The sequence below is a fragment of the Tympanuchus pallidicinctus genome, unplaced genomic scaffold (genome assembly GCF_026119805.1).
Source record: "Tympanuchus pallidicinctus isolate F22 unplaced genomic scaffold, pur_lepc_1.0 scaffold22, whole genome shotgun sequence".
Classification (NCBI taxonomy): Eukaryota; Metazoa; Chordata; class Aves; order Galliformes; family Phasianidae; genus Tympanuchus; species Tympanuchus pallidicinctus.
In genome coordinates, this window is record NW_026294739.1 from 32,396,135 (window position 1) to 32,422,520 (window position 26,386).

At 43.4% G+C, this 26,386-nt stretch overlaps 1 protein-coding gene across 5 annotated transcripts in view; it reads right to left on the reverse strand.

The window, feature by feature from the left end:
- Positions 1 to 26,386, reverse strand: part of KCTD15 (potassium channel tetramerization domain containing 15) — a 197,986-nt gene continuing 171,600 nt past the window's right edge. For all 5 annotated transcript variants that reach the window (XM_052685844.1, XM_052685840.1, XM_052685843.1 and 2 more), the window contains 3 exons: positions 13,714 to 13,858; positions 6,799 to 7,104; positions 1 to 1,199 (listed from right to left, as the gene is read on the reverse strand). In XM_052685844.1, coding sequence (XP_052541804.1) covers positions 1,044 to 1,199; positions 6,799 to 7,104; positions 13,714 to 13,858 — 607 coding nt within the window. In that variant the 3' untranslated portion in view covers positions 1 to 1,043. The remainder of the gene's footprint in view (positions 1,200 to 6,798; positions 7,105 to 13,713; positions 13,859 to 26,386) is intronic.

Genomic DNA, 26,386 nt, shown 5'->3' on the forward strand with positions numbered 1-26,386 from the left:
GAGGGCAGATACACAATTGGCATTTTAATAATAGTTTAAAATATAGAGGAAAAACAATCTAAACAAACCATGGCCTGCTTTCATTGGACAGTGGAAGGTAGAGGGTTTTAACATCTCTTTGCGAAAATTCCAGACCCATAAAGAGTTGGTTGTCCCCATAAACATGGTTCATAAATGAACAACAAGAGGCAGCAGAGCCATGATTCTCCTGTGATGCAAAACTTAGTTTCTGAGTCAAAACGTGACTGGCTTTGAGAGCTACAGCTCCACCGTAGGTGTGTGGCCCTTGTTTGACGGAGTTTTATGTTGTGCTTCCAAATCCCTACTTTTGCATGTATTGCCATAATTGGCCTTCTCAATTTTTTGTTGCTTTTTTTTTGTTTGGTCTGTTTGCTTGTTTTTCAGTACTGAGCACCAGTTGACTATAAATCGGTCCTTTTCTGATTCTAGATTCTGTCCACAGAAAGATATTTCAGTTGGAAATGTTGTATAAAAATAAGCCATTTGCTAGCATGAATGAGTACAATCACAGAAGTGTAATGTAACGGTACGGAGGTGTAAAGCACATCTGATATGAGGAGGTATGGCAGCCAGGGGGGTTCTCAGTGCAGTTAGTGATGTACCATCTTCCTCTCGGAGGCCGCACTTCTGCACGTCACGTCTGCGGTGTCGTTGGGAAGGCTGTCGGAATCACTTCTCCTGCTGATAGATTCAAATTGCTTTAATTGCTCGTTCTGCAGAAGTCTGTTCTGGGGTCGGGGTTGTACGAAGCTTTGCCTTTTGCACCACACAGCTGTTCAGCTCAAAGGACGTTCCCACCGGGCCTGGTATGCTGAGCATGCTCAGTAATTTCATCGTGGAGAGCAGACAACTGATTTTTCAAATGCATCTCATGGCTGGCTACATGACAGGTAGTTTCAGAATACCACTAATTGGCAACATAAAGTCAAAATCTGTTTGCTAATACTGTTTTGCAAATCCTTAGTGTTTCACATAAGGGACTATTAAACACTTCTATGGTTACAGAGGAGTACAGGTAGGGTCTAGTCCAGGGGCTCCTGTTTTATTCTGATCGTTGGGGTGGGTTGCGGTCGTCTGTCTTCACGACACAGCACGTATTCGCTGAACTGAGAGGAATCCACCCCACCACCACAGGAGGCTGCCATATTAAATCCCTTCTGAAATAACCTTTCAAGCACCTGCAACGTGGAAAAAAAAATCAGCTGGATATTTAGCAATTTTAGTGATAAAAGCTTTTAGAAGCACTGGATCTAAATGATGGATTTAGTCTTTTCAGTCTTCATAGAACGAATTTTATTCAGCTATAATTCTGTAACTTAGTCTTAAATGACTACACTGTGATTAAAGTCTCGCTCTCAGCAAACCTCTGCAGAAAACAAAAATTAATCAAACAAATAAGTGCTCCACAGAACAGCTTACTACATTATGTAGTAAAATACTGGACTGCAGTGATATCGATGCTATCTCTTACTGCTTAGACAAATCAACAGCAGGTTTAAGTCATAATAAAAAGTGCCCATTATTCATTAGTATTGTGAACAGCCTTGCAGATAAGGGCTGAAAGCATTTGCAAGCTCTTCTTTAGGAGATGAAAAGGTTTTAGGAATCTGAGTGACACTTGCACCAGACCTTCATGGAAATCACAGCTGTGATTTTCCCTTGCTGGAAGGGAGTGCTGCTTCTAGCAAAGCATGGCAAAGACAGGATGTGGAGCCAAGACATGGACAATAAGGAAACATTCTGGCCCAAGAATGAGGTTAATTTGTATTGCCCAAATATATATTTTCTCTTTCTCCTTCTAAAGAAAAGTTGGTGCAATTTAGATGCATGAATTTAAGGAACCCAGAGGCAACTTTAATTTCTTAGACTGTCACACAGCACATTACTGCAGGATATACTGATCTTGGCAATATGACGGGGGCTTTGTTTTCACATGGGTGAGCATGTTGATATACAGTTTCCCAGCAGAGCAGGAAGCACACAGACTCTTTGCAGCATTAGGTGACAGTGGATGCCAGATCCACCTTGGGCAGATCTGCAGTGTAAGATCCACTGGAGGAGATGCTGCGCTCCCTCCCTCCGGCAGCTCACCTGAGCCCAGGGCAATAGCACAGTGTCTCCAAAGACATCTCAGCATGACAAAAGGCACTTAGGCACCCTTTAGTGCAGGGGAGATTCCTACCTATTACAGGGGGTCAGAGGGTTGGGCAGGGCTCTGCTGCGTGACATACAGTAGAGATGAACCAGACCCACATGTTAAGATTGGCTGAGTAACAGGAATATTCACACCCACGTGTGAATGCTCCTCCAGCCAAACCTTTACCACAGGCCATGGCACTGTAAGCACTAAGCCAAATTACCATGTAGGCTACTAACACTAATAATACTCCAGCACATACATGAAAAATCAGAACTGGGTCTGAAATTTGTACCATAAAGTGAATTAACTGATCCAACATTTATTTTACAGGTGGGAAAAGTGGTTGCATGAGTTTCTCTGCAGAAAAATGTCACCAAGGGGAAGCCTCCTGCACTGCTCTGTGCGACAGCCCCGCCGCGGTGCCGCCATCACGTGTGCCCACCACAGTGCCAGGAGAACCTGGTCGTTCCCTAAGCCTGACAAACGTAGTAATGACCCTCATGTGACTCTGCAACCAGCAACTCTAGGGACTCAGTTAAAAACTTGGTCAATTTAGGTAAGCGTCTCAGCAATATCTCCTGCTCCTGAAGGAGACAACTTGTGTGCTTTCGTGGTTTTGCTGCAGAGATAATTTGATTTCTTTTTAGTATCACCATGAGTGACTCTGTGAAGCGCTTCAATACTTACTGCAATGGCACCTCAGTCTTAATGGTTCAAGGCCTGAGCTAATTGCTTACAGAGGTACTAAAAATAGTGCCATGTTTGCACACCAGACTCTGCCCTCACCCCTGCACACAAACCCACGTGAGGCCAAGGTGAGCATTCCTTCTGACTGAACGCGTGCTTTGCTTGCCATGCAGAATCTGCTCAAAATCAGCTTGCCCTGAGGAGTCTGGCCTTGGGACAAAGTGCCTTATGAGCTCAGGAAGTTGTGCCAACCAAATATTTTCCCTGAAAGTCGTAGAAATGAAAGTGCAAAAAAGCATCCCAGTATGCAGAAGAAAAAAGGACCCAGAGAGATTAAAAGAAGGGTTAAAAAAAAGAAAAAAAAGAGACAAAGAAATATAAAAAGCTTACCCTCTATCTTCTGGGCTGTGCACAGCCTTTAGGACAGAAGTGAGGTAACGCACAGCTCCCAGTATAGTTTTACTAACACTTGTTCCTGCTCAGAGAAAGCAGGAGTTTGCTAGGGAGGGAGGAACAAAACATCACCGAGCTGTTTCACAGGCTGGCATGTGCTTTGACTTTGTGTGTCCCTGTTCTTAACCCAAGCAAGCAGGCAATATGAGGACAAGAGGCAGCTCAGCTACAGGAAAGGAGGCTTCTTCCGTTTAACTGGGCAGAGAATCAGAGGATTGACAGGTAAAATTTCAGGGAGAGATGTGACTTCAAAACCTTGCTAAAAACTTTTAAAAATCAATTTGGTTGTAAGACAAAACAAGCACTGGGGTGCCCTTGGCTTGCCTCAGTCCAAAGCAATGGAAGGCTGCATGTTAACACAGGGCTTTTCTTTCCCGAGCCAGCTGTGTGCAAACACACAACCCAGGTAGGCATTACACCCTTAGAGCACCGCATGCAGAACAAAGCGATTCATTTTTGCTACCCTTGCGCTCAGAGGACTGGGCTGCAGGCTATCATCTAGGGTTAGAAAGCGTGGGATCATCAATTTTCTGGGCAAGAAACAAAACTGGTCAAATCCTGTAAACAATGCTGTGAATGTTTAAATACTGTAGAGTTTTAAGGATAACTCGAACGAGGTTGTGCTCAGTTCTATGGAGAAAGTCTCCCAAGGGCTGTTTTCCATGTGCCTTAAGCATTTGTTGGTATGCACCAATGCATGCATGAGACTAAATGGCATGTTGAACATGAACAGATTTAAATTCCACTTAGTGAACTTGGCCCTATGTGCATTACTTTTTTGAAGGTAATAGACAGATGGAGGGAAAGCAGTAAGTGCCTGTAAATAAAATCTGAGCTACTTTTCTATAAATCTCCCACAAGAAAATGCCAAAAAGCAAATGAGTATCAGCTGTGACTCTCCTACATATAAGAAGACAGGCACACAATATTGAATAGAGGATTTGTGCTAAGATTTAATATACTCTGTCTCCCAGTATTCTGAGCACATCGAGATATGGGCTCTGATTTTGTTGGGAGGTTTTCCAGATAAAAACATGATATTTTCACTTCCTGCATTTTATTTACATTTTGCAGAATGCTAAAAGAATGCAGTCTTAATTATGAAGACTCAGCGTTTAACATAGACGCACATCAGAGAATTTTCTCCAAGGTAGGCTCATGGATCTCACCAGCATCTGTTGTGAGGTGTTGAGAAAAACAGTCTCAGTCTTAGGAAAACGATACCAATAGGCGATTACAAGTGGACATTAAATAAGAGCTGCTGTTTTTTGGTTGCCACTACCTACTCAGTGTTGACATTCTGTGTTTTATATGTACAGTTCTTGACAGAAAGCATTTAATGAAAATCTTTTTAAAAGTGCTGAAGGATTTATAAATATTGCAGTTGTGCCACCAAATACCTGAAGCAGGACAGTGGGGGACAAAAGCAATGCATCTCAGTAAACAGCAGGCAGATTTATCACAGCACTCCCAGATTCTTTCAGTGTGCTTCTGCTCCGCCAGCCACTGCACCTTATAACTGATCTCCCTTAACTCCACGCTGTTCACTCCACCATTCTTCCATCTACTGACTCAGTATTGTTTTGTCAAAGAACTGGGAAGTGTAGTGCCCTTGTGTAAGTGAGAGTCCATCACAGTCAGTGATAATTATTTCTGATCACATCAGGCTTTTGTCTCAGCAACGCATCATTTTCCAGAAAGTGTTTGAAAACGCTCTCTATTCATTATACAGTAAAGTGATGTAATTTAATAAAATTATTTAGACTGTAGACTCTGACATAGAAATTTTCTTTCGTAATATGAACCTACAAAGTGACTCTGACTGATTTTGACTGAATTCGAAACACATTCTAATAGTAATAATTGACATCCAGTTTTAATTACAAATAGTTGTAAAAGCCACTTAATAGAGCCAAGTGTGAGCCTCAGCTGCTTGCCGTGCTGCGCTTATCAGTGACCAGCAGTGACCCTTTATTGTTTCAGTTACTCTAATTTCTTGAATGCCCCTGACCATATTGCATGAACAGAGTGTGGCTGAAACACAAACATGCTTCTCTACCCACTCACCTTAGCTGAACTGCAGCTGCTCCCCTCTCCAGCTCAGTGGTGAATTCATCACTATTCCCGCTGCTAGAAAATGGATCTGCCTCTGACCCACCTCCAGCCTTCTATTTTTGGGGCAGCCCACTCCAACCCGTGCTGAATGTGAAATTGCTAAGGACTGTGCAAAATTAACCACAGGCAATGGACTGTTAAGTTCAACCAAATAAAACTCAACCAAATAAAAAGAGTTTTAAACTAAAAATTAGGTAAATCACTGCTTTTTAGAATGGTTTCAGATGAAAGCTTCTGTTACCATACTGTTCCTACCAGTCAGTGAATGCTGTCCAGTGGGAGGTGACAGTGGAGAGAGTCTAAACTTGCTGCGTGCTGACAATACTGGTAAGCAAGTGCTCTAACTTCTTCCAACTCCCTTGCAGTTGTGCCTTCCTCCTGAGCCTGTCTGGCCAGCCTGTCTCACAGGCCAATTCTGTTGTGGATATTTGCCCATAGGGAAGTTTATCAAGACCACTGAGGCATTTCCCACAGCCCAGCTAGCACCTCTGGTCACAATGACTTTGGAAATGTGCTCCTTTAGGTTGATTTCAATTTCCATAATGATAATCTTTCTAGCATAATTTAAAGGCATGCATGCAAAAACCAAGAGCTCTGTGTTTTCCCATGTTAATTAAGGAGTAAGTTAACAGCATCATCAACACTGTTCCTTCTCCTCAGCCCAAGGACAGCTGCACCAGAGCTCTGGCCGCAGTGGTGGTGACGCCTTGAGAAATGGCATTTCTTGCCCAGAGGGCTGCTGCCTAAACACAAACCACGTATTTATTTCCGCTGCCACCCACCTATCTGTCCAGTTATCTTCTTTTGTTTCATATGTTTAATTTTAAACCTAATGTCAAAACTCTGAGTATAAAATGAAATACATTTTGTTTAAAATACTCTGGGCAATTTTTATAGAACATCCTTTTGAAAAAAAAAAAAGTGCAGAGATCAATTTTTTTAAGTCCATCCCGCAGGCACCATCATTTAATTATGAGTGAGACATAAATTATGCATTTACACATTGTTGCATTTTCTATAAAATGGTGTGGAGATTTTTTTTGTAGTTTTTGGAACTCTCTCTTTCTTCCTGAGGGCACTTTGGAGGGAAAAAAAACTGCTGCAGGCTATACATTGATGAAAAAATTAGCATTTATCAGTATAACACCATTATGAGACCAGCATGGCACTAACATACACAAAATCTAAATCTATTTTTCTGCTTAGACTTAGGAAAACCTGAAAGACTGTGATCTCACCAGGCAGAAAATGTCTCCGTGCAGTATAAGCACTAAAGGTAATTGGGCAGAAGCAAATAATTTGCATATAATTGAACAAGAAATAAAAAAAAAAAAGAAAGAAAGAAAAAGCATCCAGATGAGCCAGCACTAAAAGGCCGTTACCTGCACTGAATTCAACCGGCAGTATCCGTTCAAAGGAAACCTAATAACGTGGGTAGGGTCTTGGTTCCAGCCTGCGTTTACGGAGTTGCACATGACGTCCCCCGTCTCAGGGAAGATCTCTTCTATCAAAGCTTTCTCCCCACTCAATGCAATTCTTTCCCCCAGATCTGGAGTCACTCTTACAACCAAGCAGTCACAAGGCTGGAAATGTTTCCTTTGTTCTTTCTCTTGTTTCCATCGCTCAAGTTCCTTAATCATTGGCTGCAGCTGGTAATACTTTGCTTCTTCATATAAAAGATTAAAGTCCTGAGAAAAAAAAAAAAAGAGAGAGAAACTAGAAATGCTTATAGTTCCCTTTTAAAAATGAGTATTGTTCCTGTTTGACCTACTTAAGCTTATGTATTGTCAGCAAGAGAGCAAAGGCAACAGGTCAGGTATCCACGTATTTTGTCATCTTACTACACCTACGCAGGAAGCCACAATGTGTTAGTGCTGAATTTATTTGAGCTGACCATGAAGTTCCCATTGCACTGAATTATTCTTTCATTTATTATCCCACAAGCTCAATGCAAGAAGGTTTTACTTGTGGATTAAGAACTCAGAATAGCTGGTTGCAATAAGTAAAGCATACTGACAAGAGAAGTTGTCTCGAGCCCTGATCTTCACTCTTGACCTCAGGTATTCACTTCTGATCTTATGACAGAAAATCTTGGATTGTGCTGTCATCCCTCACATACGTGTTACAAGGTAGAGATGGCAGTTCAGCTTTTCACCTCTCACCTGGTTTTGCCACATTTGAAATGAAGCTGCAGAGGCTGGGCTGCTCCCTGCATGATTATTCAAGCATACTTTGGAGCTTGGTAAATTATACTGCCGTAGTGACCACCCGGTGGCTGGGAGCTCAGCTGTGTTTACTCCAACAACTTGAAAGAAAGTGTTCTTTTCAGCCAGCTATCCTTAACCCAACAGGGACCTTCAGGCAATTCAAATTCCCAATTTGATCCAATTCCCAGTTAATTGATTGAGATGTCATCTGCATATGCTCATTAATAATTTTTCATCAGATTTTCAATGGATCTTCCCATCTCAGCTTAAACACGTGGGAATACGCTGAAAAGGGTGGCAGCAGCACCATCAGACCCAGCCAGATCTGAACAAGAGGGGAAGCACGCTGGGCTGGTTTGCTTGCATTGCCCCTCTGCCTCCTGCAGTTTCCTGAAGGGAAGAGAGACAACTGAGGCATGGGAGCAGTTCCTCCCTGAGGACCAGATCCTAGCTTCCTCTGCCCATTTTCAGATAGAAGTGCAGGTACAGTGGGTGACTTTTTTGGAGCATGCTGTAGGTCATCACCTGGGCATAAAGGCAACCTCAGTACAGCAGTAAGAGAAGGGAATGAAAGATTGTGAATGAAACTACAGGAATCATTTAGACTGGAAAGAAGAGAGTGACGAGAAGTTATTGGAAAATGGGCACCAAAATTGCATAAGGAAATAACTGCAGCACTTCTGCAGAACTCGAAGAAAGAGAATCAAAAGCCATTGAATGTACAGCACAAAAAGGTGCAACTTGTCAGAGCATCATGAATTAACCTGCAAAACCTGCTGCTGCAAGGTATTGCCTACAGAACCAAAGTAGTCAGCCGTGCTGGAATTTGGCACCACAGAGCCACTGCCACTAGTGGAGAGGTGCTCCTTCACCACAGCACTGCCTTCAGCCTGGAGATACATGAAAATTAACAGTGACACGAGCAAGGTTATCATGTTACAGAAGAGAAATCTGATCCTTTGCATCTCTTTGATGTCTGTTAAGGCTTGGACGATATGCACACCATTAGTGGAGAAAAAGGGACTGGAGAAGGTGCAGAGAGAAAAGAGTGATAAGAGCAAATGTGAAGAAATGAGGGCAACAAAACTTGAGAAGGATCCAGAAGATGAAAAGCAGCAGGAAGATAAAGGAGAAATGCTTTAGGAAGCACCTGGCCAGCCAAGGAGCTGCCACCACCTGGTGTCAGGTAAGAGCGTGCCAGCCTCAGTGCCACCAACGGAAAGTTTGGGTTTTTTTCCCAGAAAAATCAGCATGCTCTGCTGAGCCATTATTGCTTTTCCCTCTCCACCTCTGAAGCTCTTTGGTTACTGCATGTGGGATCAGTTTAAATCTATAGGCATTAGAGGTTTAAATTAAAAGCAAAATACAACCTCTACTCCAAACTTTCTGAAATCTTCATGCAGGACACTGTAACAAAACCATCTTCCATGCACCTGTTTGTTACAGAGGTGTGTCAAATGTTTGCTGTGAATCTGCTGGCCCTGTATAACCATTTTGAGCCAAGGAAAGCATGTGATGCTAAGGAGAAATGTAATGCTATAGGGTTAGCAGGAGCATGGAGTGCTCACACGTCAATGGAAAGTCTTCCACTGTTTTCAGTAAGTTGCACAAATTTGGTTTTGCAATATTTGTGTTCATGGCTACTATAAAATAATGTTATATGTTAGGGCAGTGAATTGAATGTGTGCTAGTAGAAACACCATTCAAAGCTATAAGAGGTGGTATAGCCTTGTAAAAATCAGTCCTTCATTTTTGAAAGCAAACAGAAGTATGGTACTCCTAAAACTCAACACACTGCTAATGCACTCTCTTCTCGTGCAGGTTTTGTAAACCAGTCAGAGAAGTGTGCAGCTGTGACTGGACCAGCAGCGATGCCCAGCTCTGCAGTGCCTTGACAGCACACTCAGGATGCTCAGGTAACACTGTCTTTCCAACCTTGCACTGTAGACGTAAAATCATATCCTGATGATTTGCAAATGTTTAACACAAAATATCAAGTACAAGAATTTAACAACAAGGGACCCCTGCCAAGGAGGTGCCGCAAGAGCTGCAAGATAGAGCTGCTCTGTGCTGTTCATTTGGATAAGTTACCAAAGGCAGATGCAAACACGAATCTTTTCAGACCTATCCAGAAAAGGCACATTTCACTGGAAGAGGAACAGGAGTAGCTACAGGATGTTAATTGCCTGGTGCAGTGGCAAAGTGCACTGTTCCATTGAAACCCAGACTCACAGCAGCTTGGTGTGTCTTCTGTTCCAGGCGTATGATGATAGATGCATACATGTACTGTACCCCCTCTCTTTCATGGAGACTCCAGTGCTGGCATTAGCAGTTTCGCTAAGCAGCTGGCAGCATCTCAAGGCAGATACGGTGTGGGATCCAGGAGCTCCTTGTCCTGCAGGAGGACATCCCTGAGTCCCTGAGTCCCTGCTAGCAGTGGTGGGGCTATTGTGAATCCTCAATAGCCTTCAACTTCTTGTGGCTGCAGTAGGACTTAGTGGGCAGATTCTGTGCTGTCACCCAGAAGACAAAGCAGGGAGCAGCCAGCTGGGAAGCACAGATTCTCCATCCTCAAATTTTGAGCAGTGTTTAGATTTTGGGTGAAGGGTCAACAGATCATTCAAAGATGCAGGTTTTTTTGCTTTTGCAAAATAATTTTCAATTCACAATGTGGTAGAAAAGCTTTTTTTTTGTGATTGATTTCGTGTTGGCTAAGTTCAGCAGTCATCTCTCATGAGGGTCACATCTTCCCAAGGAGGAGGCAGGTATCGTGACTTCAAAGTAAACTGTGCAATTGACATCAGTGCCAGTCTATCAGTAAACATCTATGAACTATGAGTAGAGGCAGCCAACAGGAATTATAAAATAAAAACATGTCTTGTATGAATCTGGTGCTGTTCTCTCAATAGGAAAGTTTATGTAATTGAGCACATAAGATTAATCCCTGAACAGGCTTTCTATTTTTTTTTTTTTTTCTTGTTATTCTTTGTTTCCATGACACGACAGGCTGTCATCCTGACTCAGCATTTCCTTTATAATTCAGTGCCTTGAAGATCTGACTCCTGAACATGAGAGCAAGCTGTCACTTCTGCTATGATGAGTGCACCATTTGCTAAGGTCAGTGTGAAAGCACTTACAACTAGACGTAGGCATGCACATTTTAAGACTGTATAATAAAGCAGATGCCACCTGACCCTACAGGTGACCTCAGTAAGTAAACCATGTGAAACTCAAATGTCCTCTGCATTTGTGCTCCTCTCCTCCTTAACATTAAACGATGATATATGTACTGCCTACATCTATTTCTGTTGGAAGATCTCTAAGCAGGGAGTGCCAGATAAGTAGGTTCAATGGGCAATCATGGTTTTGCATGGAGATGTATTTTGTGATTGAAGGGAGAAATGGTGATCATAATTGCCACGAGGCAGATATTTGGGCTGTGGATGAGAGTCAGCTCCTTTGCTGGACACCCCCTGCCCTGCAGTGTGGCAGACCCAGGGTGCAGGCCCAACACTTCACTTGAGGACGTGTCACTTAAGGTAGAGTGGCTCCACACACAGGACTCTGACCAGAGCAGGAGAAGGGAACTGTAAGCAGCTCCCAGCCACCCACCATTGCCTTGCTCAGCAGACACTGCAAAGCAGAACCGAGCCAAGAGCTCATGGTAATTTCTGAACATACTTCATGGGGCTTAAAATCCTCCAAGCCCAGGAAAATTATATGAACTATTAGAATGTTGCTTTCAGCAGGGAAACCTGTCAGATTCTAAACACTTTCAAGTTCTGGCTTATTAGTAGTTGGAAGTGTAATTAATATTCACTGTAAACACACCAGTGAGACTTGATAATAAAGAATCACTAGCCTAGGAACACATACCCCACTTTCTCTGCTTTTCAGTGTTAACTTAGTCTGAAAACAACACTTAAACAGAAAACACTGTGAGGTTGGTGTGGTACTAACATTCCAAACTTTGCAAAATAACCATTTGAGCAGCAATTCAAGTTGAAAAGCAACTTGGCTAAACCTTGAGGCTAATAAACTGCTTGATTAAATTAAGGGGTAAAAACTAATAAATATTCAAAACACTTGATAATGCTTTGTTTGACATAAAGAACAGTTAATGCAAGTCTCACTGGAAAACCTGTCAGGTTTTATACCTTAAATAGAGTTTTGCATTTAGAAACACCAAGTGATTCCATTTGCTGCCTTTGATTATTGTCTTCTGTCACTTTAATCATGCTGGTAAAATTACACAATTTCTGTGAAGTCAAATCCGTTTACAGTGCAGTTTTAATACAGCTTTGCAGTGCATTCTTCTATGCATTTTTATTTAGTTACTCCCTACCTAGCAATACTTTGCTTTGTTCTTGAGCCCTCATTAGCCTGGGGTTTGCTCTAAAGCTCTCTCAGGGAGGAACCAAATGAAGTACAGTTAACTCTATGCAAAGAGATGGTCTGGAACAACGGACTGAGTTGGTCACAGCGCCGGCTCTCCAAGTCTCTCCCAGCCCTGCCAGCGGCTCGCTGTGCAGGCAAGTCCTTGGCATCCTCTGACATTCTCCCCTCGAGGCTCTTACTGAATCCTGCTGGTTTTGTTTCACAGCACCTCTGAAATCCATCCGCCTGGCTGCTGGTCGAGACCATGATCAGGGTAAACTAGAACTCTTCTGCATTCTCTTCTCAGTCTCTCTTTTGCCACCAGATTGTCCAAAGCACTGCTGATAAAGCACCTCCCTGAGGCTGTGTCAGTACCATTGCTCCACCCATACTCTTTAATTGTTCCGTCTTGCACCCCACAGGTCTTTCGCTTCAATCCTACCCACACATTTGCTCTCATCTCTCTTGTCTTGCGTCCGCCCCTGCATGCTCTGCCTCTTCCCACGTCACAGCACCCAGTGCCACAGGGCAGCCTCCCTGGCCTGCCAGCCGCTCCCACAGAGCCCAGTGCTCAGACAGCCCCGTAGGGCTGCGCCTTCAGTCCTGCCTGGGAATGCCAAAACTTCTGCTTGGCCTTGGCAAAGGAGGTGTGCACCCACTGTGCTGAGCGTCTGCTCAGTGTCAGCTGTAAGTGCTGAGATGCCGGTGTCAAATACAAGTACGCTCATGATTTAGGCAAAAATGTCTGAGGACCGGTTTGCAGCAAGAGGATCAGCTATATGCCACAGTAACTATACATTTAGGATGACTCAGGAAGGCCTGACCAAATTACCTTGCCTACCCAGTCCAACATGAAAAATGAAATTTTACTACTGAGCACGGGAACTTTCTTTTCTAGTAGCACTCAGTGTCCTCTAAGTCCCCATTAGCATCCCAGTTTATTCATTATTTCATCCTGGAGTTAGCTCTTTTGTTGAATCTTGTCATCTAGTTTGGATAGTTTTGTCTTCTAATTTTCATACATAAGGATGACAGTGTTGCAAGTTTCATAAGCACAAAGCCAAATAAACAACGCTAGGAGGAGAGGGTTTCAACAATCAGGATTTACAAAGCAACTTGCTGTCATTATTTCATAGAAAACATGTATTATTGCTCCTAAAAGGTCTCTCAGTAAATTCTATTTCCCACCAATATTCTGACATTCATACATTGTGTAAAAGATTACTTATTGAAATCAAAGTATCTGAACTGGATATATCTAGCACAAGTCCTCATGAATTTGTTTAAGGGTGTTACTTTTTCATGCCAACAAGAAAAAGATTTATAACATTTAATTACTCTAAGTATCAAATTTAAAACATTTCTACCAGATTCTGAACATTAAACCCTGGTAAGTGCTAGTTGCTGGTGTTGATTCTTAATTGTTGTTATACTCCGATAAATAAGCTAAAAATGTGAGAAAATACAATTAGTTTAGAAAAACTGATTTAGCTGTAAGCTTCATCATTTAACTTTTTATGGTATCCATGACAACCATTGGTCTGTTTATTAAATAATAGCATCCCTAGCGTAATACACAAGTACTAAATAATCCTAACAATAAACAGCAACATTTAGCTAAGTGTGTTTAGGTCAAGCACACAAACCAACCTCCTCCAAAATAAATGATAGAATGAGGGGAAAAAATAGATTGCAGACTATAGCTTTCCTTACCTTAAAATCTTCTGGGAGCAGTAGCTTAGATGTCCTTAGGAAGCTTAATATATATCTGAAAATCTCACCATCTCGATCAATGAAATAATGTTGTTTTAAACTGTCCAAGACAATAGGCTCTGTGCCATTAAACAGACGACTTATTCTGAAAAAAGAAAAAGAAAAAGAAAAAGAAGTGGGCAAAAGAGACAAAATCTCATTCTCCCCTCAGGGTGTAAAAACATCCACTCAATATAGCTGTATCAATTCAGTGTGCATAAGGTAATGCAGTGTCTTCATTGGGTGGCAAATGCAAACAAACGTAGGAAGATAGACGCCTTGGATGCGTGTGCACACACACGCGCACGAAGTGCCCGCTGGCAACTGCTCCTAGCACAAAGCTCACGTTGCTGTGAATCAGCGCTGCAAATTAGGCTCACAGCTCCAACATGGGAAGTGCCCGTGAAACTCACCCTGTGGCTGGCAGGACAATTTCTGGAAGAACGTATTATTGGGTAAGTTATAAACCCCTGTTCTCAGGTACCATTCATGGAGTGCTGGGATGTCACTCAGAGATGGGCTCCTGGATTTCTCATCAGCTGCGCTGCCATTCTGATCAACACCATCAAAGCACTTCCACATGAGAGAGGAGGATACCCATGCATTGTCATGAGCTGTACGGACCCCTCCGTGCTGAATGTTTTTGGCAAACCAGCAGCAAGGGTCCATACAGCCCCACCAGTGCCCTACGTACCGGCCTCTGTGGGGACAACACAGCCTGCCAAATGCTTCCTGGGCAAAGACAAGGGGTGAGGCCTGAGAGCACAGGTCCAGCTGGGTAGGTGTGAGCAGAACCAAACACTGCATCTGCTGCACTGTGCAAGTTTTCTCCATGTCCTCCTGACAGCACAATGCAGGCTGGGTGTTTGCTAGGCTACACTTCCTCATGCCTCTCCTCTCCAAATGTCTGGCTTCTTTCAGAAGGCTTTGTCTTCCCATGAGAAATAACCCAGCTGAATATATGTTCTTGAAAGGAAAATCACAGGAGACAGACAGCAACGACCTATTAAGTAATTGAGTCCATCTCTCTGACAGTGCAGCATTGTTCTCAACTGCAGAATGTCTCGTGTTTCAAAGTCGAGTCTTCAATAACCCTGCCAGTGAGGACTCCACCATTTCCCAGTGAGACTATTCCACAGCCCGCTAGATTTCACTGTCGAGTGTCCCTTAGGCTCGGCTCTGCAATCCACCAGTATCCCCCACTGCCACCAGGGAAGGGCTTTTCCCTGCCGTGGAAAGGAGCCCACCCAGCCACTGTGCGAGGTGATGGCCAGCACTGCCAGCGAGCTCAGCAGCTGCAGCCTGGCTGCTCCTGCTCCCCAGCCCTGCAGAGAGTGCCCAGGGCATGGCTGGGATGGTGAGCATCAGCCCATGTGCTGGAGGACAGTCTTGCTCACAGCAGTGCAGATGCTTGCAGCTGCCCTGTGCTCAGCTTGTTTTGGACTGTGGGGTCTTTGTGGGTAAAATTTGTTCTCTGCAGCTGGCCCTCAGTCTGATCTTCCAACTTTTTGATGTAGTTATAAATATAATTAACATGCCATTAATTTCTAAGTTAATTGTGGAGATACTAAGTTAGCAATTTCCTACTGAACTCAGCTAAAAAACCTTTCTCCACTCAAATGTACACTCCAGGTTTTGCTGCTTGCTCTCATTCCCTTACATCTGTACTAGCATTCAACTACTCTGAGTTACTTAGAATAATCAAATGCTTCCCTAAACCCTAATTGTAGTATATTTACTGTCTTTCTCCATCCTCTAACTTTCTAACTGTATCAGAAAAATCCAACTCGCACTGCAACATTTAATTTATACAATCCCAAGGTTCAGCAAGCCTCCAGTAATTCAATATTTTCCTTGTTATTTGAGGTCTATTTGCTTGAGACAGCTAAATATATTGCTTCATACAGAGCTAAATTTCAACCCAGGAACCAGACAGTTAATTTATTTCCTTAGACATGCACAGAGCCTGGGTGCTGTTCTGGGCTAGCCTGAAAGCCGATAAAGTAACTTAATGTTTCAGTACAAGACATTCATTATTTGTGTGGCTACCAAAAGTTTTGAGAACTCATCTTTCCCACTTACTCCCTAAACAAGCTGGGCTGTGGCTTAAACCTCCTCCTGCTGCAGCCCGTTAAGTCTGCAAAAGCAAAGCAATGGCTGTTGTTCAGCTCCTTGGTGCATATGGGGGAAGGTTTGCCAACAAAGAAAGGATGCAGGGAAGACAGGATACAAAATGCTAATGGGTTGCTCTTTAATGTAGTGAAGCTTTTTTCTTTTTCTTTTTTTTGTTTTTTTGTAATGAAAACAAAACATGAATTTTGAGGCCTTTGTAGAGTGCCTTGAGCTGTATTTCTTCACCAGCAAAATTACTGCTGGGGAAAGAAACTTACAGAGTGTTGAAAGACTTAACTGCCACCCCAAAAACAGAGTGATGAATAGTTTGAGGATTTATTTGACATATTTTAGGGGTCTGCTATGTTCCAAGAACAAGCTTCACTGCAGCATTCTGAAACACTGCATGTGGAAAGTGCTCCTGTTTATCCTGCCTCATCAGCACAAGCTGTACCTGCAAAAAGCCTATCAGAAAATGCAGTTCTGCGAGAACAAAAAGTGAACCCAAATGCCAGCTTCCAGAAGCTCTGATGCACTGGCTTTACTCCTGATTGGCAAAGCTGTGGAAGCACAGCGAACAACAGCTCTGCTATCAGATGCACTCAGCAACCTGCTCTCAGGCTGCACAGCACACACCACTGCATGCAGATGTGGGGACTTGCTGCAGCTCTCGGATTGCACAGTGGTCATCCCAAAATGTTTGCTTTTATGAGCAGTGCTGGTGCATAATACTTTAAAACTTCATTTTCCTGGAGGAGCCACTTGCTTATAGCACATGAGAACGGTGCTCCCAGTGAAGTGGAAGGCAGAGGAAAACAGAGCAAGGCAAAAAGAGCTCCGCTTAGATCCTATACAGATAGGTGAGTCTCAGCAGTGAATGTTTCTTCAGTACTCCCACCTTTTAAGAGATTGTTCACTTTCGCATTTAAAAATGCTTTTAATTTTTTTCCCCTCCCCATATTTCATTTCTGGACAGCAGCCCAAGCCAGGATCAAGCAAAACAGTCCCAGTGTGCACGCTTTCCCACTGCCTTCACCTTCCACCTTCCCAGCCAGGTCCAGCTGTGCTTTGCACTCTTCCAGCCACATGCTTCTCTCACAGCTGTTCCTGCCTTCTAGAATCCCTCCCTGCCACCCAGTCCTCCATGTGTGCCTACCCAGCCCCTCACAGAGCTCCAGCTCCCAGCCCTGCAGAGCTGGATGAGGAGTGAAATGGTGCCGAGCCTGCAGATGGATGCTTCTAACCCCTCTTCCCAATGTCCAGAACACATCCTGTTGATCCTATTTTTGCAGCTTCTTTGTGCTTCAGTTGTTTCTGCTAAAGACTCTTTTACATTTTCAATAACGTTTTGCCAAAATGCCAGGGGGCAAGTTTCTAGCTTTATACCCATTTCACTATGATATTAAGGCCTCCTTTTTTATTAGATCAAAAACAAACAGCGCAGCCAGCCAACCCACAAGGACAAGAGTAAATTCTTTCCTGAGTTCCTTGGACAGGGAAGGAAGCTGTGTGCTGTGTGTGAGCACCTACAGAGACCCACTGCCACCCACACCCCTGACAGCGCTCCTCCCTGCAGTCCACCCAGGACCATGCAGGCTGCCTGCATCAGAGCACAGCTGGGGAGGATGCATGGGGACACCGAGTCCAGAACCTGCTGCAGCCCTCACCACACACAGCCTCATTCACAGACCGACCCAAATCCATCAGGGAGTAGCCAGGGCTTTTTGCTCTCTGAAGCACCGCACATTCTCAAGATTGCTGCCCAGCAGTGCAGCGCAGCTGGGCTTTGTGCATCACCAAGCTGGAAGTAAATAGCATTTGGGGATGGATGAGTGTTTGGGAGGTGGTGGTGCTTTCTCCTTTTGGGCTAGATTAGTCATTTTCTTGATAACTCTCTTTTTGAACAGAAAACTGAAGTTCTTTCCTAACAGATCTGATCCCAGGGGCCTTAAGAGGAGCACAAAGTACAGGGGGACCTGCGGGAAAATGAAGCCAAGTATCCACCGAGCCTCCACTGTTGCACCTTGCTCCCCCAGCCAGCACAGCCACAGCACGTGAGTGACAGCCTTTATCACAACATTGCAGTAAAAGTATTAATTTAACTAATTACGTGATTAATATTTAACCGTTCAGTGATATTTTTGTCATTCATAATTCAGTTGTTTGCATATATTAAAGATTTATTCTGTAGACACTTTCTGCCCAATGTCACATCAGCAGGGAGTGTGCATTACAGAGGACTGTCATTAAATGTGGCTCTCTTCCATTTTTATGGAAAGAGCGGGGAAGAAAAGAGGAATGCTTGTGGTGAGCCCCTCCAGCATGTGGGGCTGCACTCTGCTTGCTTCCCTGCTCCATCCCTGCTCCATCCCTGCTCCCTTCCACTCCTGTTGGGCTTACAGAGCTCTGCAGCTCCTCCTGCACCATGCAGGCTCTGCTGACTGCATGCAGCTCCTGGCTGTTATGAGGCTGCAGGAACAGAGGCTGTGTGAGGTGCAACAGGGAGAAGGAAGGGGGTTGTTCAGAGCTGGAACAGAGCTGAGGCAGCCGCATCCAGCATGACCTGAAGCCACCCTGCTGCATGTGTTAGCACTGCTGGGTGTGTAAGTGGAGTCCAGCCACTTCTGCTGAGCCATAAGGGATGCTTATCTCCTAAATATTTGTTCAAGGTGGGTATGATACATATTGTTTTCTGCTTTGTTGCAAAAAACCGCTGTGAATGGGAGCAGAGGTGCTCAAGAGACTGGAGAGTACCACAGTATCTGACACGGCTATCCAAGCAGCCAGGCAGTTTGGTCCCTGGGTGAGGGACAGGAGGCATGGCAAGAGGAAGGACAGGGAGAACATGGCCACTGTCCCCTGCCTCCTGCTCCAATGGCAGCCAGGAGGGAGGGATGGTAGAGCAATTAAGCTGGGACTCATGCTCCCTCATGCCCCAAACTGCCAGGAATGTGGCTAAAGGTTGCATATGGCTGCAGAAGTTTTTCTGATTTGCCTCAGTTTAAATCTTCAGCTATAATTAGTGTGGACGTCAATTAAAAAAATGCTGTTTTATTTATATAGCATATTTTCATCACCTGTTGCATGACCAGTGATTTTAAACCCTTTCCAATTATGGGAAAATAGCACTAACAAGTGACACTGCCTACAGCATGGAACTCTGCTCACTGCTCACTAATGCGGCACTGGCTTCATCACTGTAGGGGTCTGCCACAGTTTCCAACCAAAAAGCAATCAACCTTGTCGCTTCTTATGATGGCGTGTGTCCGTCGTCAAGGGAAGAGCCACTGAATTAATCTATCTGGATGTCAGTAAGGCCTTCGACAGTCCCCCATTAACATCCTTCTCTCCAAATAGGAAAGATATGGATTTGATGAGTGAACTGTTCGATGGATGAGGAACTAGTTGCAAGATCATTCCCAGAAAGTGGTGGTCACTGGTCAATGTCCGGATGGAAATCAGAGACAGGTGTTATCCCTCAGGGGTCAATACAGACAAAAAAATGATCCGAGAGATGGAATACCTCTCCTATGAGAACAGGCTGTGTGAGACCTAGGGCTGTTCAGACTGGAGAAGAGAAGGCTCCAGGAAGACCTGATAGTGGCCTTCCAGTATCTGAAGGGGGGCTATAAGAAAGAAGGGGGCAGACTCTTTATCAGGGTCTGTTGTGACAGGTCAAGGATAAGTGGATTCAAACTAAAAGAGGGGAGATTTAGATTGGACATAAGAAAGGCCTTTTTTACAATAATGGTGGTGAGGCACTGGAACAGGTTGCCCAGCTGGTGGATGCCCTGTCCTTGGAGACATTCAGGATCAGGATGGACCAGACTCTGAGCACCTCATGAAGCTGTAGGTGTCCCTCTGCAGTGCAGGAGAGTTGGGCTAGAAGGCCTTTAAATGTCCCTTCCAATTCAAAAGTTTCTGTGATTGTACAAGTCTAGTTTCCATTACAATCAAAGACAACATCCTGGTCAGCTCAGATTTCCCCAGACATACATTTGGCCTGGAGGGTGTTCAAGCCAGGGAGAATTTTGATTTAAGCATCTTTTAAATATTTTACTTACGCAGTGACAGGAAAAAGTGTTCACTGAGCAAGAGTTTGAATCTTAAATTGGGGTGCAAACCACTACCCTGCAAATTGCAAAAGCCAAGCAGTCACACGTGCTCTGCTCCATGTACCAGGTCCCACACACTGAATCCCATCTCAGGCACAGGTTTTGTGTCCCTAGTGGGGTGCAGACTTCAAGCCCTTAATAAGAGACTAGAGGAGTCCCCCATCTCCTAGATGCTCTGACTGGGCATGTACATGCTCTGATCAGCCATGGAGCCCAGTCCTGATGGCACAGGTCAGTGACCACAGATATACAGCTGATCTGTGAGAAAAAAAGGGAGATAGTAAACCTATAACCCCCAGCACCTCTCTGTTTTTAGCTCCAACAAAGTATCAAATAGTACAGTCCTATCTTATTGGAGGGATGAGTAGAGTAACACAATGTAACAGGCTCTTAATTCCTAAACACCTCTCATGCCAGCCTTCTAACATTGGCCCTGGAATGCTATAGGAGTTGTCTGAGCCATATGCTCACTTTGCAGTGCTTTTGAAGGATATTACATTCATTAACTGGGACCTGGAGGAACTGCAGGATCTATTATCTAGATTTAATACTTCATATTTTGCTGTTCAGGCTTGAATATCTATTTTTGTAATAGGTCAGAGCTAGTGTATGTAGTACCAACATGTATTTTTAAAAGTCAATAATCCAAAAGGAACATTATCATCTGCCATGGAGAATCATTCTTACAAAGTTCTGCAAGATTTTTTGCACTTTCAACTGAAAAGCAAAATTAGTATGTAATAGATTTTGTCACTAAAACAAAGGTAAAGAAAACAATGTGTTCAGTTCTATGTTACTATCAACTAAGGACCACTGAAGCAACAGGCAGTAAAATCCGCTGAAGTATAAATGAGCTGTTATTTCTGAAATACCACAAAGCATCCATGGTGATAAGGTTAAGAGGTCTTGTAGCTCTTTCTCTCTGCTTGTTGCTAACAATCTGTTTCCACACTTCAGACACTTTCACAGGTGTCTATTTGATGTACAATTTCATGGAAATATATATATATATATATACATATATATATATTTTTTTTATTTTTTATTTTTTTTTTAATTTATAGAGATGGTGTTGCCTATAACATAGCACAGGAAGCACTAATCCTGGTGCAGAAGGGTATGCCTTTTCCTGTGTTAAGAAATTCTCGTCATCAAAAGCCTGGCATTGCTCAGCATGGTTGAGCATCCCATCAGCTCCTTGGGGAGGAGCAGGAGGGAGCAGTCACACAGTAAGAGCAAGCAGAGCAGTGGTCAAAGAGATCTGGACTCCAAGTGCTTTCATTTCCGTGCGTCTCATTTCCACCAGGTTTATTATGGTATTAACCCATAGCCCTTCACCTCATTGGGAGTCTGGAATTAGGCCCATCAGCACTGGCTGCTCATCCCAAATTTATCAGCAACATGTTCATTTCCCGAGGGCCTGCTTCTGCCACCCATCTCCCGTAAACAGTTCTTGAGTAAAGCACTGCTTAGCCATGAGTAATGGTGGTAGAATCCAGCCCTAAGTCAGGCTAATGATTTTATTTTGCCTTATTAAACTAGCATTTGTATATTTTAGTGTGTTATTTTAACAGCTATAAAAAGACTTTACTAAACAAACAGTTTCTAGTATGTTAATTGCTGTATTACGAATTCTTTCATTCTGCTCAGCATATAACCACATTTATAAGCTGGATAAGTAGAGACACATACAGACAGAACGGCACTCATCCTACCAACACATCATAATTCTGACACATTCATTTCAGTCGTCAGTCGTGAAATGCATTTGCTGTGCTTAACAAGAAAAAAATGTAACTTTCAAATACAGGTAGAATTTGCATTTCTCTGTAAAACTTCCCTGTGTGCTACTGACACTGCTCCGCTGGTCTTTTTAATCTTTTGTAACAGAGAACGTGAGATACAGCCTACCATTAAACATACCATTTGCATTTATCCCCTACAGCCTCTGCTGTGCACCATTTTGCTGGTCACACCCAAGAGGCTGCCTGCCTTATTGGTGCAAACTGTGAGGTCCTGCTGCGACTGGAACTCAGCCCATCCTCATCACCCCTGAGCCCTTGGCATAAAGCTCCCTGGGACATGGGCAGAAGCCACTAATTCGGTTCGGAATGATGCGGGTGGCACAAACCCAATGTACCAAAGTGGGTGCCATCCCTGGGAGGGTGGCTGGGCTGGCTGTGCTAACAGCAGTGCAGCCCCACGCATCGCTGCGGTCTGCCAGGCTGCCTCTGCCGCCCTGGGCCCCGCAGGCCGCAGTGGCTGAGAAGAGCACAAGGGACACATTCTGGCTGACTGCATCATTCTAACAGATGCAACCAAATGATATTAAACTATGATATGAACCCTCAAAATACAAAATGCATTGCAGGTAGGAGCTAAGCTTTTTTTTCTCGGGTGGAATACACCAAAGTCCAGGTAAGTGCCCAGCAGTTCATACACTATAGGTAATATCTGTGCATCTAGGAATTAATCTCATTTTAAACTGTGGACTAGCATTTGAGTTAAATAAGTACATTAGTTAAGCAAGTGCATTAGCCTGATTTCCTTCCAGTGCTATCACTTTTTTCAGTATGAAGTTCTGGTTACTTTTCCTTTTCTTTCAGTTCATTCTAACTGAATTTCTATCCAAATGATTAGCGAAGATTAAAAATACTAATACAAATTTATATCACTACAAGTATCCTATGTGAATTATAACATTGTTGCCGCTGCTCTTATCTGAGCCCTGTGAGAGTTCTTGGCCTTTCATGTTTTCTCAGTAGAGAATTTACAGTAAATTTTGGCCATGAAAATCAGTGCAGGAACAAAAATTCTTTGATTTCAAACAAACTCCCAAGCTAGCATCTTAATGCTTTCTAGTTTCCCAAAGGTCCCAATCCTGCAAGAACTGCATTTCAGTTCAAACTCTGTGGGAGTTGTGGGCATTCAACAGAATTAAGTTAATACCTGAGAAGATGCACAATTCAAATAAAACATGCTTGCCTATACAAGCCTTTTCTTGCTATTCCTTTAAACACCCCTAAGTCATAGTACTATGAGGGACCTGATGAATAAAGGGTTGCCTGTCACACCTCTTTCTTCTTACTTGCTGTAACTTCAAGTGGGAGCCAACCACACTTTTACAAAGATTTTCAAATCTGAGTATGTCTGGACTTTGCTGCCACTAACATCAACCTTGTACAACATGTGGGGAGGTTGGCAAACATGCAGATACTGGTTTTATTTTAATGTAAATGGCCTAAATCCTTGCTCATTGAAGTCAACAGAGAAACTCTCAATGGGTCTCAGTGAAGAAAGGAAAAATTCTAGATGTAACTCAGCCACTTTTCAGGGTGCAATTCTGACCTTCCTCATCCTTTGTGCGTGTGGGTGCTGTGAAACCAGCACATTTCAGCCCACAGTGGGAGTAAGGGGAGCAGGCGCTCATAGTCTGCACCACCTTTATAAAATGCAAGTAGCAACAGCTAACACACTTTGGTGCCCACTGCTCCTGCAAACTGCTACAATATTTCATCTGTGCAAGCCATATCCCTGCACTTCTGAGCACAAGCATGTGAAAGCTGAGCAATTTTTTCCTACTACTGTTTTCTTTCTTTCCAGGCCAGCAGAAAAAAGTCGCTAGGCACAGCCTGTCAGGAGCTCCACTGCCTTCCACTACATCAGGATGCTCTCCACTGACATGAACAAGAATGATACCAGCGACTCTGGGTACGGATAATTTAACTTTCTGCTTACAACTCAGGCCATGTGGTAATACTGGCAATTGGCTGGCATGCCAATTTGTGAAACTGGTAACTCTTCTCTTGCTGAGAATTATAATATGGAAAAAAGAGCTTATCTTACATTCATCCTCCATTTGGTTTTCCTGCACCCCATCTTTTTGTTCTCTGGTGAATAAGCTACACTTATTTTGCACAGTCCCAGCACCACACTGCTGAATACCTCATGCAGCTCACACCACTGCTCTGGCACAAAAACACCAGGGGCAGTTATGGGCACGCCCAAGGCCACAGCTGTTTGCAATTCTCTGTAAGCAAGTGATTTGGAAGTTGTATCCAGTTTTTTCTATCCATGTTTTTGTTGTCACACTTAAAACAATGCTTGAATTATGCTCCTGCTTATTTTTGCATTTAATTATGCTGTATTCAATGTATTTTTCCTGGCTCCCTTAGAGAAACTGAGCATGTCAATAATAATTTGTTAAAGTTATTTCGAAGGGAAAACAACCAACAAAGACCTTACATCTGTATGTTGCAAGTTGGAAGACTTGGGCAACGGTTTTTTTGCTGGTGTGTCTGAGCAGTTGGCAGGTGAAAGGCAGAATCAGAGTGTGATTTTCACTAAGTTTTTTGTTCCAGCAGCAGGGAAAGAGCAGATAAAGAGAAACACTGATGCACAGATACATGAAGTGGGAGAACCAGGCTCCCCAGCCACATTCTGGAAGAGTGGGGGGCCTTATTGCAGAGGGGGAAACGGCACCCCAGAGGGAGATGGCAATCAATATACCTGCTGCACAGAGGATGCTCTGGGCTTAAGCTTGGGGAAAACTTGAAAGTAATAAGAAAACTGTTAACTGTTGGATTATGATGAGGTGCTGAAAGTCGAACCTGGCTTTTTTATGTGACTGAGAGAGATTCATTCTTAAATACAATACTATGGTCATGGGTTTGATTCTGGTCCCAGTGAAGTCAAGGCCAAAACATCCTTTGACTTAACTGAAAACAGAAGGCAGCTCCCACTTTAACCCTTGCATCTGCAAACAGAATATAACTGGATGTGAACAGAAGAGGAAATGTTTACAGCTGGCAACAAATCCATCTTTTTAATTGGAGGGGGAAAAAAAAAAAAAAAAAAGCCATCACTGAATTTATTCCTCTTTCAAAAGCAGTGGTAAGTACTTCTGGCCCAAGTTCAGCCCTCATTCCCTCCCAGACAACCCCAACACAAGTGGAGGACCAAGTTTCTTTCTACTGTCATCTACTGATTCCCGTGGAGTTCAACTAGCCAAGTTTGTCCGTGAAATTATATGTAAGTTTTGCAATGGCAGAATTTAAGCAGTGATCTCCCTGAAGGCATACCATGTTCCCCAAATGCCAAATCTGCAGCCTCTGATGTAATCATACCCATACAAGTCATTGGCATAACACCATCAACACAGTATGACACCAATGTTAAAAGAAGGGTCCCTGTTTTTCATTGTCTGCTTTCTCAAGAGAGAGATTTGCTGCTGCAAAAGCTTCTACCAGATCTAAACGGATTACCTGCAGCACTGGTAGCATCTGCTCTCCATTAGGACAGAGGCGTAACGGCAGCCTGCCCTTTGGACTGGGATTCCTTCAGCGTTTCAGCTTTACGGTGAAAATCTCAGTTTCCAGTGCTTGCCAACTGATCCTTTCTGAGTCTGACCAAGAGTAACGTTGCAAGTGCTGCATAATAGCTTCCCAGCATCCACGTGCAGGATTCCTTTCAGGTATTGCTTTTTGTGGTCCTCAGCAGATAAAAAAGCAGGAATTTTAGCCTTTAAACTCATACCATACTACAGTAGAGTGAAATCAATACAGTACATATGAACACTGGAATACCTCTGCTTAGCCTGTTTGTCTGGTGCCCAGCTCTGGTAGACAGGCAGTCATCACAGGGATTGTATCAATGAGGAATGCAGTAAGTGCACGCATGCTAAGCTAAAAGCCAGCCCTCCTAGCACAGATTCAAGCAAGAGCAAATCAGGTGAAAACATCAACAACAAAAATACCAAAGTACAAAATCTCTTAAAATTTGCCTGCAAATTATTTTTAAGTACTAGAAAATAAAATGCATGCTAATCACAGCAGATGAGTTAGAAGAGTAGGTAACGGTGGATAGAGCATGGAGATATGAGTTTATAACTCTGGAGCATATTTCTAACTCTGCAGCTTCTCCCAGCTGCAAAATCATGTTAGGAGAGCCACCATCCTGGGTAACACTGTATCAGTGCAGTTATACCGGGGATGAGAGTGGCAATACTTACCCGTTCTCACTCAGCAGAATATTCATTTGATGTCAGAATAGCACAATGGAGCAAGCTGTTGTGCTGCAAGGACTAAGCATATTAATCTATTTGTTACATTCATGTAACAAAGAAACTTGGCGGAACTGATGTAGCTAACAGCAGTTTAGGGCACAACCTGTGTTTGCTATAGCCTAGCATGGTCCGCATCACGTTGTCACTGTGCTTGAGAGATCTAGCCTCCTCTGTGCTTTCAGAATTGAATCCTGTGTTTGCATGCCTACATATTTCTTCTATTTAAATATGCAGTTTGTTCTTAAAGGCTTTATTAGCCCATGAATAGATTAATTCTATTTTCAATTTTACGGGTATGAATTTGGAGTATCTCCTTCAAAGCCAATGAAGTCTTCTTTTTTTG